The 14,813-nt window shown below is 40.4% G+C and overlaps 1 protein-coding gene across 1 annotated transcript; it reads right to left on the bottom strand.

Moving 5' to 3' along the window:
* Positions 1–2,137: 2,137 nt before the first annotated feature.
* ZNF326 (zinc finger protein 326) lies at positions 2,138–14,528 on the bottom strand. Its single transcript, XM_075286575.1, has 10 exons — positions 14,386–14,528; positions 12,820–12,895; positions 9,500–9,905; positions 8,142–8,322; positions 6,980–7,079; positions 6,286–6,433; positions 5,535–5,631; positions 4,485–4,615; positions 4,012–4,107; positions 2,138–2,765 (listed from the first exon to the last, which is right to left on the bottom strand). Exons 2-10 carry the CDS (start codon positions 12,891–12,893, stop codon positions 2,589–2,591), a joined length of 1,410 nt encoding a protein of 469 aa, XP_075142676.1. The 5' UTR covers positions 12,894–12,895; positions 14,386–14,528; the 3' UTR covers positions 2,138–2,588.
* Positions 14,529–14,813: the final 285 nt, after the last annotated feature.

Below are 14,813 nucleotides of genomic sequence, written 5' to 3'. Positions count from 1 at the left end.
GTGGTATGGATATAAGGCAGGAGTAATACGATCTGTAGTGAGAGCACCGTGCCTCTGTTACCAACACTCATGAAGGACTCGCAAGATAACTGCAAACTGGTGATTCAATGGAAATCGCCACATAGACCTAGTGGAGCCGGCAGACAGGTAACAATCCCAAAGAACCGCTTTAAGCATGAAAACCGCCCTTGAGCCAAAGACTCAAAAATGCAATTACTGTCCCAGCAAAATTAACAAGACTAATCTCAGCCACACATTGTAGAGAGGGAGAAAAAATGCAATATGTGCATTTATACAAGACGCAGCAGTCATTGTTATCTGTGGAAACATTGGCTCAGATTGGTCTCGATAGGAGAAATGTGATGTCTGGAATGCTGTATTTTTCTGTGGCTTTAAGTTTAATTGGGCTTCATAGTAACTTGCTCAGTTACCTGGGAGGTTGTACTGATCTTTACAAGATGCAACTTTTGGAGAACACTAGGAGCAGAGAAGCTACAGAAGGTAGAGTCTAGGCTAAGTTTGATCATAGAATGATACATTGTAGCCCGTTTTAGGTCAGGAGACATTCAAGCATACTTGAGAGCAATACCATGCATGTTTACACCTAGAAGAATAAAGGGAGTATCATTAGGAAAAAAAAAAAAAAATCACCTTTTGAACTAATGACATGTTGGAATAGACTGTAAAAGGCTCTTCTACTCCTACCTTCCATTCTCCTTCTCCACACTGTTAAAATCTGTGTATTGTGATGTGCAAGTCACGCTCAGAGCATTCCCCGTGCTCCGAGCACCCCTGCGTCATAACCTCTCACCGCCCCTTAATTCTATTCAGACCCCTCTTCAGGTTCTTCTACCTTGCGTAGGCATTCAACGGTGCGCTATACGCCGACTGTGCATGCTCCGCACCATTTTGCAGTGCCCCGTTACACGCTCAAGTAACAGACCACTGCAAAAATGGCAGAGCCTGCACAGTTTGCGTACAGCACAGTGTCGTATAGTACATATCGCAATAAATAGATTTTTACAGAAACAGCAGGGTGAAGGCGATCTTCTAATGATAGAAAATATACCTTATATATTCGAGTATAAGCCGACTTTTTCAGCACATTTTTCATGCGGAAAAAGCTCTCCTCGGCTTATACACGAGTCAGGGTTCATGGAGCACAGAAAACTGGAAGGACCTGCAAGGGGGAGGTCCTTTAGTGCTACTGCTCTGTGATTGGCTTGTCATGAGGTCACGTGACTGATGTCAAAGGTCCTGGTATGTAACATCTGCAGATAAGCTGGAGTCTAAATCCTAGTAGCTCCGCACACACCAGAGTCCAATCACATGGTCATGACGTCATCAGAGGTCCTTTAGCACACTAGGATTTAGCATCTACCCTGCAGATGAGTGGCCAGGATCCATTGTGTCTTAGGGAAGATGTCTGTTGTATGGAGGAGAGGAAGCTACTGGAAAATGACACACACAGGGACCTTCCTTTAGTTACTCTGCCTAGTAATCTCAGGCATTTGAGGTTATTAATTTAGTTTCAGTAACTCCATGTGCATCACATTAATAGCAGTTAACCCCATCATGTCCCTCATTGACCCCTGTGTGCCCCATATAAGGGTTACTAATATGTGACACATAAGGGTACTAATGAAGGACCTTAATTATGAAGATACCCAATTACTACCTCCATATGTCCCACATATCAGTAACTCTTATGTGAGGCACACAGGGGGTTAATGTGAGGGAAATGATGGGGCTAACTGCTATTACTATAAGGCACATGGCATTACTGAGCTGTAATGCACATGACCAGACTTTATCTGCAACGGTGGATTCCTCCCCCCCCCCTCGGTTCATACTCGAGTCAATAAGTTTTCCCAGTTTTTTTGTGGTCAAATTAGGGGTCTCTGCTTATACTCGAGTATGTACGGTACATCTATTTCATCTGCGAAAGACTGGTGAGGGCTGAAACACCGAGTATATCAGCAAGCTGCAAAATTCCATAATCCAATAATTCAACTTTATTTACATTTCCACAACAGGTCCTTGTCCCAAATGTTAGCAGCGCTTACAAGACAAACTTTAAAACCCAGAAAAATGCTGGTTACGATTTTTTTTAAATCATAAAAGCTTTGAGACAGTGAACAGTGTATAAGATTTATTTAGTTAATCTGAGACACGGATCTAATTAGCAAACAGGGCAAAAAAAAAATAAAAAGTTTACAATGCCACAATATTTTGGTGTCACAAACTACAAGATACACGCTAACTGTCCAACATTGTACAAATACATTCCAAGACTTCACAGCATTTTCAGGTTAAAAATTTTACAACCTAGGATAGAAGACTGAAAATAAAACCAACAAGTTAAACATCAGGATGGATCCTGTTCAATAAAGCCAGGATAACCAAATTAAAAAAAAAAAAAAAAAAAACAATTGTAAGAAATTAAATTTATGAACATGCAACTTTTTAAAGAAAATAATGTATAAATTTTTCAGATATATTCATTGCCAACAAAGCTAGGGTTTAAAATAGGATGGCACAACAGTTTTAAAAAAAAGGAGGGATAAGTTTGCCTTCACATATTACAACTAGTTTTCTTCAATAGAAGTGAGAGTGTCTGCTGTGAAGTCTTCTGACGTAGTGGTGGCTGCTGCGGCATCATTGGCAGCAGAACCACTTTCCTCAGTCGTGGGAACGTCAGCAACTTCTTCGGTCACAGCTTCTGGGGTAGCTTCTTCAGGCTGAACCTCAAATGGATTCTCACCCTTAAAGATAAAATATTTGCAAAGAATAAGTACTATGGCAGTAATATCTGAAGAGACAGGTGCTAGGAAAGTTGTAGCCCGACATCTGAAGGTCTGTCAAGTAGTTAACACCTTAGCGCACACAATTTTCTCCTGTAGACAGCAGTATGGAGTGTTTGTGGTCTGTTTTTTTCTTACCTCTTTCTTCAGAAGTTATATAATAGTGTGTCACCATATTTTGAGAGCCATAATTTTTTTTTTTGTTAACCCAGCTAATGTGAGAGCTTTTTTGTAGGTCAACATGACCTACACTCCAAAGCTTCCGTACTACATCTGCCCCTGGCTGAGCCTTATAGGCTTCTGTAGATGGAGGACCTATGGCTGTAAGCAGAACCAATCAGCATAAAGCAGTTAGCACATGGGAGGCCAATAGACAAAACTGCACAACTATCTAACCTATTAGATGCTGCAATCACTACAGACCAAGGCATTAAGTTAACCGCAAGTAGCTATTGGCCACTGCCAAACAGAAACCCTTAGGGTGCATTCACACTGAGTAAACGCTAGCTTATTTTGTAAAGTAAAATTACACTTGTAAATTTTGCTATCCCATTGACTTCAATGACATTTTACAGGCGTATTTTTACAGGCGTATTTTTACAGGCGTATTTTTTACAGGCGTATTTTTACACTTGTAAAAAAATATCATTGAAGTCAATGGGATAGCAAAATTTACAAGTGTAATTTTACTCTACAAAATAAGCTAGCGTTTACTCAGTGTGAATGCACCCTTAAAGTGACTAAATGACTTGTTCGTCCCAGCTTGCAGCTTTGGAGTAAGCTTAAATGTCTTAATTTTAGCTGAAATCTTCACATAAAAACGGCATCAACAATTGACATGCTGCGGGCTTATTGCACAATACTTTGTTACACCAATTTACTACCTCATGCTATACCATAGCAGGGGCAGGGAGCAGATCATGTGATGTGTATTGATGGTGCTGGCTCAAGAGTAGAGTCAATGCCATCAGGTTTCAGCTATATAGTAGAGGTGACATTCCCTCATGACCCCCCCCCCCCCCCTCCCCAAGAACACCATTAATATACTGACACTAAAACCTTCATAGAGCAACTTGAACTCCTGAGCAACCCCTCATCCCAACCCCCCATAAAACCACCTCCTGGGTGCATTCGTTAAACAATTGTGTCTGATAGTCAAAAACCCTAACATTTATACAGACATTAATGCCATTTTCTTCTAACTCACCTTCAAATAGAGCTCATATCTTGCCTTTACAAGGGGATTGTTTAGGATGCTTGTAGCTGTCAAAATGCTCTCTCGTTTAATTTGATCTTTATAGGCCTGAAAAATAAAAATTAAGATTAAACTACTATTCACTATACATAACCAAGTCCTTATAACGTTGTTCCAAATTGACAAACACATTGCCAAATGTGTTTATGACCAACCAAAACATTACACTCTAAGCAGATTTCTCCAAACTTGGTAGAGACTGCCAAAAGTCTGGATTTGTTTCCCATGTGTGGGTTAGCTTTAGCATAACTTGGCCTCTATCTGACAGAACAGACAATAATATAATACATGGCTGCACAGTGGCCACCAGAGGAGGAACAGTCTTTTCCAACAGGTCTACATTCTGGTTAATAAAACGTGTGGCACAGCTTAACAGATATACAAGTAGATAGTAGTACAATTCTAGCAGCTTAAGACATTCTTACCAGTTTACTCTTTGAATGGTCAGCAGACTTGAGATGCAATTGAACAGAGCTATGCAATGCAGGAACGTACACACTACAAGCACTGCAATGCACAGTTTCAACTTTCATCATATGATCATCTGGAGTAACTCCTAAGAGGGGAGAAAAAAAAAAAAAAAAAAAAAAGTACATGATATAAATGGAACGGCAATTACAAGGGTCAGTCATTAAAGTTTAGAGTGTGTGTGTGTGTGTGTGTGTGTGTGTGTGTGTGTGTGTAGATGTGCCTCCATCTGGCTTAAGGCTCGTTCACATCTGCGCCTGATCTCCGTCTGTCAGGTTTCCGTCTTCTGCAGACAGAAAACAGAAACCAGACAGTGTACGGTCGTGAGCGTTTTGAGCTCTCCACAGCGAAACCGCTATTTTTTAACCGGACACAAAGTCCTGCATGTCCGACTGTGTCCGGTTAAAAAAAAAAAAAAAAAAAAAGTTTCGCCGCGGAGAGCACAAAATGCTCACCGGTGCTCACGGCCGCTTTCCAAACGCATTCAAATGAATGGGTTTGAAAACTGACTGCAAGTTTCCGTCTCCTGTCCAGTTTCAGGCAGGAAACAGAAACCTGCATAACAGACCCGAGGGCAGATGTGAACCCAGCCTTACCCACCTAACCTGACCCATTACAGAATCTAAAGTGTAAATGCCGATGGCTTTTGCCATTAGGTCCAGCATGTTGGATAAACAGTTTGTAAAATACTTAAACCTTACTTGTGTGTAACAGAAATTTCCACTAGTAAAATGCTACAACTAAGCATGGCAAGGGAGAGCCTGTCCCATACACAATGCAGCACGCTCACTGTCACTTTAAATGGCTGCATTCCAGCAGATTTTGCCAGGCAGGTCCAACCACAAAAATCTGCTGTGTGAACTTGCCCTTAAGATGTTAAACTGACACCAAAGTATCCGCTAATCAACCCGTATCTGATACATGACACCTGAAATAGTGGAGTTAATAATTTCCTTATTAGATCAGCGCTCTCATTGGCATTGCAAAGCTACAAAACGCCCAATTACCTTCCATGATATCCTTCTCAGGAGCTTTCGCAGCTTCATTCTGGACAGATTGTGCTTTTCGTGCAGCAGTTTTCTTGTACTTGTTTACTATACACTCCTAAATTTGAAAAAAAAAAAAAAAAAAAAAAAAAAAAAACAACACACCTTAGAACTCCCATACTACCCAGTGCAAACCCAAGAATCCAGATATTTAATACACTCTGCTACACATTACCAAAGCCATTCACTACTTTCACAGCAAGTGACTAAATGAGATTATTAATCCCCTAAAAAAAATACTTCAGGCAAAACTACATACTAATGTTTTCTATCTAGTTCAATGCTAACAATACCAAAGATTTAGTCACAAGCAATGCGGCTTATAATGTGGTCTTGGCGGTTATTTAGGCGATGCCAGTTTCAAAGCAAATCACTTTTACAGGCTGTATGTTGAGAGGTTAGGCCGACAGTTTTGTTCAGACCGAACCAAAACCTTGATTATAATCTAGGGTCTAAAGGAGATCAAACAAACATTGTTACTCCCCTCTCCTGGGTTCAGTGTCACACTGAAGCTCAAGAGGAGCGTAACTTTTTTTTTTTTTTTGGCTGATCAGCTCTCCTGCTTATTATAATTTGGGATATGAAGTGAATCCAGAGCATTACACCCAGTCCAACTTCACATGCTTTTAAAGCAGCCAACGCAAATACACAGGGCCACTGGCAAATTTATCTTTCTAAAGAAGCAAATAAACACAGAACTTTATATTCTTACATGCAAGAATTCCATGACTGGTTTGTCAAACTTCGTTTGTTTCTGAATATGATCCAGCATGTCCTGATGAGCTTGACTTTCCAAGTGTTCTTCAATGCCTTTTTCATCAAAGGATCTGAACTTGCAGAAGGAGCATGTGAAGGCCATTCTAAAATTAAAGTTTGTGGTTAATAAGTGCTTCAAGCTGTTATGTGCATATCTATATATCTCTAATCAATATAAAAAAAACCCTAAGCTAGGGAACATTCGTTTAAAAAGAAAAGGCCAAGGAAAAAAAACTGACAGGTATGAATTGTTTTGAGTCAACTCTGTTTTACTGATCCATTGCCAAGAGGTCTGTATGAAAAAAAATTCATCAATCCGCCTGTGGCAGTTTTCTGGCATAGAGGGAAGATGTAGTGGGGCAAGTTTGGCATGTGATCATTTCTTAATCCAAATACCCCAATCCACTCTTCACTAGCCACACTGAGCCAATATGGGATATAATAAATTCATTATATTATAACTTAGTTATATAACAAGTTATAACAAATTATGAAGAGGCTACAACTACAAGTCTCTTGCTCCCTGCGCCAGGGAGTCTCTTAAGGGTCTCTTAAGGCAGATGTACAATACACCAGTTATCGCAAATATGCCCCACCAATGACAGCTGAAAGTGACAGTGAACTCGAAATAGAAATAAGCAAGCACATACCCATCTCCATATTTCTCACTGTTCTTCTCCCTTCTGCGCCTCTGTTTCTCTCGTCTAGCCTCTGTACGACGCTTCTCTTCCTCTTCGGGATCAACTGGTTCTGATAGGGGGAAAAAAATATATATAGTTCTTAGTACACAAATGTTGTAATATTCAGCAACTTTAGAGTTACCAGAAAGAACAAGCACTATCCCATCTATGTCAAGTTAATCAAGATTATACAATATAATCTCCGCTTAAAAGGGGTTACCTACAATAGAAAGTCTTGTCCTAAGCTCCCTCACTGAAAGACCCTTAGTAGTGGTAGCTGCTTAGCAGGAAACCTCGGGATTCACAAACTCAGGGAACATGTTGCTTAATCACAGCAGCTATCCCAGTACAGTAGCATGGTAGTGGAAATATTGAGGAATGCTTTCCTACAATGTTTAGCCTTTGCAATTAACAGGTTCATGGACAGACACCTAGAATGCATGTAATTTTGAGCAGTTTTTTTTTTTTTTTTTTGCTGTGCACAGGGCCACTGGGTGAAGTTTGTGGTTGACATTCCACATCAGATAGGACATATCCTACAGGGCTGTCTGGGATCAAAGATGTAAAGCCGAGAGGGTAGAGAGACAGAAAACAAGATGGCAGCGTAGTGTTGACTGCCAATATGACATCACCACTGCAGTGGCTCAGTAGGTAAACAGCGACTAACAGTAGGCCAAGTGCAGGAACAGATGGGAGGAAGCAAGCAAGATTGAATACATTTTTATTTACTAGGGGACCTTGTGTCATGCATTTAGTTTTAATGCCCCCAGACAACTTTTCAAATTGCAAAATACCTAACACTGTCCTCCCTTGCTCTGAATAAGTCAAAAGGTTAAACTTGGATGACCGTCTTGAACATAATCACAAATCTTCAATTCAAATCCTCTCCTAAACTCAGTTCTCATCTCATATGGCCTGTAAATGAGTTATAACCTAGTGGGATTCAGCCAATGGCAACAATGCCAAAATCTAAATACCAGCAGGTATAGGCTTTGCGCAAAGGGCTACCAAATAGGAGAGCAAAGCAGGTTTGGCTACTGTAACAAACACACTTGTTATCAGACACCACTGCCAAGGTCTTCACTTGGTTCACAACATTTGCTACATTGTCATTTCTTAATGAATACATTACCTGGTGCAGGGGTATTCTTTACATTCTGGTTTACTCCAGGTTTGGACAATTTTTGTTTTTTGCCAAAACCTACGGGCGACTTGAAAGGCTGGCCCATCTTCCGTTTAATTCCCCTTGCCATGCCACCAGGCATTGGCTGCTTAAAGTCAAACATTCCAGGTCTGCGCATGCCACGGCCAAGCTGATAAAATCAGGGCAGAAACCAAGTTAAACTACTGAGAGACATCAGATATTGATAAACAATACCCCTTTACAAACCAAGTGGAACCAGACAAAGCACAGAACCACACTGATCAGTAAAGAGCTAGAGAAAATAGTACTGCAAATAAAGCCCAGAAAAGAAAAAGTAAAATAAAAAAAACTTAAACATGCCTCCCCCCCAAATATAACAAATAAAACTTAAACACATTACAAGTTTGGCAAATACTTATTAAAGGTGCAATGCATTTATATACAATTAAAACAAGGCATTATTAAGGCATCAAAGTATACTTAAAGCTACCTAGGGGTCATAAAAAATGGAAGTACTGCTGTGGCAGGTGGGCGCTAGTTTACCTTAAGTTGGATAATTAATCATTATCAGCAACTGCAAAGAAGTTGGTTACTATGATTTTTTTTTTCCCTTGGTCAGTTCAAAGAAATTGGGTGCATCTAATAGATTTGCTATAGGGAATGATCATTTCGGAAGGTTCGCTTTATGTAAGGGTGCCACAGTTACTATAGCTGAAGGTATTCCTATTGGACAAGCAACAGGTGACTTGAAACAACTACAAGAAACCTACGTCTGAATACTTGCGATTTTTCTATTGAAATTTCATTCTTTGCGAGGGAAGAGATGTGTAAAGCTTATAGGGAATCAGGTGATGGCTTATAGCGCCCCCACAAAACTAGCTGGGTAGTTAGAAGGCTCAAGGCTTAAATAGGGGCAAGACAAGATGGCGACACAACAAGCTAAATTAACTTAAACATGTCAAATAAGAAGATACATTGGACTATAATACATTGCACCTTTAACCTACTCAGAACTTCAAAAAGGTCTTCATGTAACCTTTTGCAATTATTTTTTTTTTCTTTAGATTACTCCAAGGAAGTCTGTATTTCCTTGTTAACATAGAACGTGCTCTTTAAATTATATAAATACTTAAATTTTTCTTTCACATGGAAAGAATGTAACAAATATGGGTAAATTCCCAGTGGAACCTTTAAAGCATTACTTCTTTAAAAGTCAGCTTTCACACTGGGAGCGCACAAACCTTCAAAGCAATAGAATATTATGGACAATATGCCATTTTAAAGTTCTGGTCTTCAAATAATTCAAAGTGACTATCAAAAAGAATCTGAGAAGATTCTGTACTTACTCCTCCTCTGCCACGGCCTCTGCCTGCTGCCGGTCCTCCAAAAGCATCATTGCTTCTGCCGCCAAATGCACCGTCGGGGTAAGCAGGCATTCCTCTTCCCCGAGAGCCTACTGCTGCAGGCTTCATATAGGGCGAAGAAAAACCGCCGTAGGAAGAGTAAGTGTCTCTTCCTCTGTCCTCCATAAACCCAGTCCTCACTTTTGCTCGTGTGAAAGACGGATCCCAGCTAGACCCGCCCTGGTTTCTACCGTCATAAGAGTCAACGCTACTCCGGTATGGGTTCTCATATCGGCCATCATAACTATCTCCGTAGCCTTGATCGGATTCATTATAACCATAGCCAGATCTGTACAGATCTCGCCCACCCACAGAAGACCTGGAGTCAAAAGACTCATAAGGTCCAAACCTGGAAGAATTGACGTGAGGAGAAAAATAGAGGTAAGCTTTCCAGAAAAATACAAAACAAAACAAGCATCAGTTGACATTTATCAACCTTACATTAAATTGCATACAATAAATGGATTAACTAACCTAATATCTTAAAAGTTTAACAGTCTAAGGTACAGTCTAAGGTAAGCCTCCCAAAAGCTGGGGAAAGGCTTACTTAATACCAATGAAATGAGATTGTGGCATTATTGCCTGAAAGTACATGTACTCTCAGCCAAGTTAGTTCTGACAAGACACGGATATGCTCCGATTATAATCTTTTATATCACTTATTTTGGACACTTTTACAGTGTACCAGTGAAAGCATTTCAGATATTAGTTTAGTTTGCATTCTAAACTCTAAACTAAGTGCTCAGTTTTCTCTATAAGGCAAATATATGTTTTACATATTAAATTAAATTTTGTGACCACAATGAATTTCTTAAAATATTAGGAGATACGGCAAACAATTAAAACCTGCTAACCAGGGCCCTTTACTAGTAGGCCAAGCATAACAAGGGCATATTCACACAACAGAGACCTGTCCGGAACATTTATTCCAGATTGAACTTGGCTGCGAGGTGGGAACATTGTTCTAGCAAGTTAGGATGCAGTAAGCTCCCAAAGCGCAAGATTGCTCTAGTACTAAACTGACAGAGCTGAGAGTTCAGCAGAGTACAGGACCGGTCATTTGGGAGCTTACTGCTTTCAAAGCCCTCCTTCACATCGGCATTTGGATTCAGTCCAGGGGGAGGGGGGGGGCCCCCCGAGTCCGCATGGGGACTCCCCCCAAACGGAATACAAACGCAATTGCAAACGCTGTGCTGTAAAAACACATGGACCCCATAGACTATAATGGGGTCTGTGCGCTTGCCGCGTGCTACCTGCACGAATCGTGTGGACAGGAAAATGGATGGTGAACTAATTTCCTATCCGCATGATCCCTGCAGAGATCTGGCGGTAAGCACACGGACCCCATTATAGTCTATGGGGGTTTGTGTGCTTTTACTGCACCAGCGCTTGCACTTGCGTTAGGTAGTCTGTTCAGTGGGCTCCTTATACGGACTCCCCCGGATGGAATCCAAACGCTGATGTGAATGAGGGGTAACTCAGAGAGCTCCAAGCACACAAGTTCAGTCCAAGAAAAAAGACACACAAGACATTTTTCCCCAGACAGGACGGTGTCGTGCGAGTACAACCTAAACCAGAGTTTAAAGTTTATAATGAAAAAAAAAAAAAAAAAAAAAAACTGTCACAGTAATTAACTTATATTAAAAAAAAAAAAAAAAAATCCTAGTACAAATTGTGCAACAATAGTCACTTGTGCCAGTTCTTCCTGCAGACTAAACTCAAAATGGTATATAATAGAGAAAAAAAAAATACAACTAAACCAGCTTGCCACTTTTTTTTTTACCATAATTTATATCTGCACATTTTTATTGGTGAAATAAGATTCACCTGTAAAGTATTTAAGCTCATGAAACACTGAAAGAACTTTGATCTGGTCATAAATTAACACTGGGGACCAACACATTACAGAAAAGGTATTTTTTCTTGCAGATTTTGTTACCTTTTAGGCAAAGATTAGCAAAAAAGAGCACCTATTCAGCAATGTGTGGCCTTCAGACTGCCCAAACATTTGTTCAGATGACTATAGGGTCTAGAGAAGAGGCAGTCTGCCATTTAATAGCTGAGAGCTGTCATTCTAAAACTACTACTAAAGATTTGATAATTTGCCAAAAGGTTAATCTTTCGTAAATTCCAACTAGAAGGATCAAGTAAGACTTTCCTTCCTGCAAAATATTTACATGAGAAACGTGACGACTTATTTTCCTATGATCAAACTGTTTAATATACAGCTGAATGAAATGAGCATTTTAAGCCTAGCACAATGACTATTAGGATTGTTGTCTTTATAGCCATCGGGGCAGATTTACTAATGAAAATGGTGACACACTTAAATCACTTCTATTACCAGTTTTGGACACTTTGGGGCTTACAATACAACATTTCTAGCACTTTGTCTAAACTAAGCCAAATAATAGGTGGTATAAATATATGGACTAGACCAGGGGTGGGCAACCTGTGTCACTCCAGCTGTTTTAAAACTACAACTCCCAGCATGCATACTGGCTCTGCTGTTCTTGGAACGCCCAAGGAAGTGAACGGAGCATGTTGGGAGAGCCGAAGGTTGCTGACCCCTGGACTAGTCAGTCTACTGAATCACCTGATTTATCACTCAGCATTAGAAACTTTGGTTATTAAAGCAGCCTTAACAACTTATTCTATATATGACTTACAGCTTCAGGCACGGTTCACATCTGCGTTCAGGAAACCTATATGCATTAAAAAAGCGGTTACATAAAGAAACCCGTTGACCCCATAGACTATAATAGGGTCTGTGTGGTTTCTGCTCAAACATACAGAGAAAAAAAGTGCTGCTTGCAGGACTTCTCTCATCATGTTTTGTATAGAAACCAATAGTCTATTTGGGTCCGTGGGTTTCCTCATGCAACCGCTTTTTTAAAATGCATATAGTTTTCCATTCGGGGGTCCCCAAGCGGACATCCTCAACAGAAACCTGAACATAGATGTGAACTGGGCCTCAGATCAATATCCAGTAATACACTGGATATGAACTCCTGGTGCTAAATAGAGTATTACTTACACGTAATTACATAAGGGACCTTCACGGATAATCATAAGCCCTATATACTATAGTTCTCTTTCCCACTGTCTACAGTAAAGACTGTGATCACTAGATCATGTAAAAACCAGTTTAGAAAAACTTAACTAAATAATGGCTTCAAAACTGGTTTACTTTCAGTCGACGTTTTAATTTCATTGTTAGAACTATAAACTCATTTCTAGGTTATACAATATAGACCACTTACCTGTCAGCACCACTGTCCATGGCAAAGTTGTCCATGCCACGGCCATATGCTCCGTGCCCATAGTCTCGGTCCATGTCTGAAAAATTATTTAGGAAATGCAATGCTGTTAAGTCACCCAGGAAATAAAATATGTGTAAAAAATGCTGTAAAGACTAGTGAAAGGTAATAAATTGGTGAGGGGACTCCCAGTTATTCAGTAGGGCAAACCTCTTGAACCTACAACACAACATAGTCTAATATAGGACATCATGAACTTCCCCACAACCATCCCGCAGATCACAGTCTCACAAATATAAAAATCATCACTAAACTACCAATAACCGATGCACATCAAGAATAGCACTGAAACCTTCTCAGATTCCCACGGTCTAAATTGAGAAAAAAGGGATTTTTCAAAAATGATGTTAAAGTTTCTAATGAAAAGGTAAAGGGACAGATGGATGGCAATAGGTCTGCAGACACAGCCTGCTGTCATATCCACTACAGTCCTATAGAGGCGCGGTGCTTGTATAGTGCCACAGGAACAAAGGATCAATCAGGAACTCCAAGAAGCCAAAACCTTTATCCAGGACAGATGTCGGAAACCATACAGCCCACATACAAAATAAAGAGATTGTGCTTCCCCACCATGAAAGATTACAAGTCATCTTATAATTTACATTAAAACCAATTAAAGTTTGGCCAATTTAAAAACCTCCCCTTCAGTTATTAGGGAACGTCTTAATTCTAGAGTCTTTGCATCCTTTAAAGGCGGCTTAGATGTGAATTTACCATGGCCATGTTACTATATATATATATATAAATATATATATATATATATATATATATATATATATTTTATGATAGATAGATATATTTATTTATACCACAGAATACATGGTGTTTCGCCAGAAGGCCAAAAACTGCCTAAAAGGCTAGTAATTTTTTTTTTTTTTTTAACCAAGAACCTTAAGATCCAAGTCATAGACTATCCACTAACTCCCTGGCCTAAACTAAGCCAAGCATCTCCAGACATACAAGTCATTCCCTGAGATCACTACTCGCCCCAGTTACTTTTTTATACCACAAAACTACTGATCTAGTGTCAAACAAAGGGTTAACCATTACTGACTGTTCATGAAATAAAAAAGTCTATGGCAGAAAGAGAAACAAAACAATTATTGCCGTGTAACTCTACATAGAAGCGGTGAGGGGTGGGGGGGGGATCGGCCTGGCGTCACACAGAGGCCTCTACACCAAATCTGAGCCCGTCATAACGAAAGAAAAAGGAAACCCAGTCATTGTGCAATGAGAAGAGCTGACGCCGCCATTTTGAGCTCCGCTCTGAGGTGACGGAGGCCTCGTTAGTAGCGATGATAACAGCGGGTGAGGGCCCTATAGCTCGCGGCTGCCGGGAATAGACACTTTGGCCGCTCCCCTAGTTAATAGCCGCATAGGCCTCGGATAAAGCGACACCCGTATAGCGGCGAAGCGCCAAAACGAACAAAGGAGAGGCCGCCATGTTAGATAAGCCAAGACCGCCGCGCTGAGGTAACACAGGACGGACAACGGCTTGTAACCCCTTACCTGCTGTTAGCGTGAAATTGGAAGACTATGCGTGTGTGGTAACCGGCAGAAGACACCTCCGTCCCGGGCAGCTGCTCAGCGTGAAGAGACGTGAATGGGGACCGCGCTTCGTCCTCAGCTCTTCAGAAATGGCCGCTGCGGGGGTGACGTCACTACGAGCTCGCCCTTCTGCGGATTGGCCGCTTACAAAGAATCACGTGGTCTCCTCTTATGCCCCGCCCCCTAGCGCTTCCTCTTTGTCATTGAAAAATCACATCTGCTTTCCCTGTGAGAGGAAATGGCCACGCCCTGAATGACACCAGTGTGTAATATATAATACTGTATACTGTATTACACCAGTGTGTGATATATAATATATATATATATATATATATATATAATACTGTATTACACCAGTGTGTGATATATAATATATATATATATATATA

The sequence above is a fragment of the Leptodactylus fuscus genome, chromosome 9 (assembly GCF_031893055.1).
Source record: "Leptodactylus fuscus isolate aLepFus1 chromosome 9, aLepFus1.hap2, whole genome shotgun sequence".
Classification (NCBI taxonomy): Eukaryota; Metazoa; Chordata; class Amphibia; order Anura; family Leptodactylidae; genus Leptodactylus; species Leptodactylus fuscus.
Note: the sequence above shows the minus strand (reverse complement) of the source record. Positions and strands in the feature narration are given on the sequence as shown.

Excerpts from the sequence above, each read along its gene's own strand:
- ZNF326 (XM_075286575.1), bottom strand. The coding sequence starts at position 12,893 with ATGGACCGAGACTATGGGCACGGAGCATATGGCCGTGGCATGGACAAC. Across the intron at positions 7,080-8,141 it reads AAAGAATACCCCTGCACCAG|AACCAGTTGATCCCGAAGAG; the intron begins GTAATGTATTCA and ends TCCCCCTATCAG. Across the intron at positions 4,108-4,484 it reads ACCATTCAAAGAGTAAACTG|GCCTATAAAGATCAAATTAA; the intron begins GTAAGAATGTCT and ends TTTATTTTTCAG.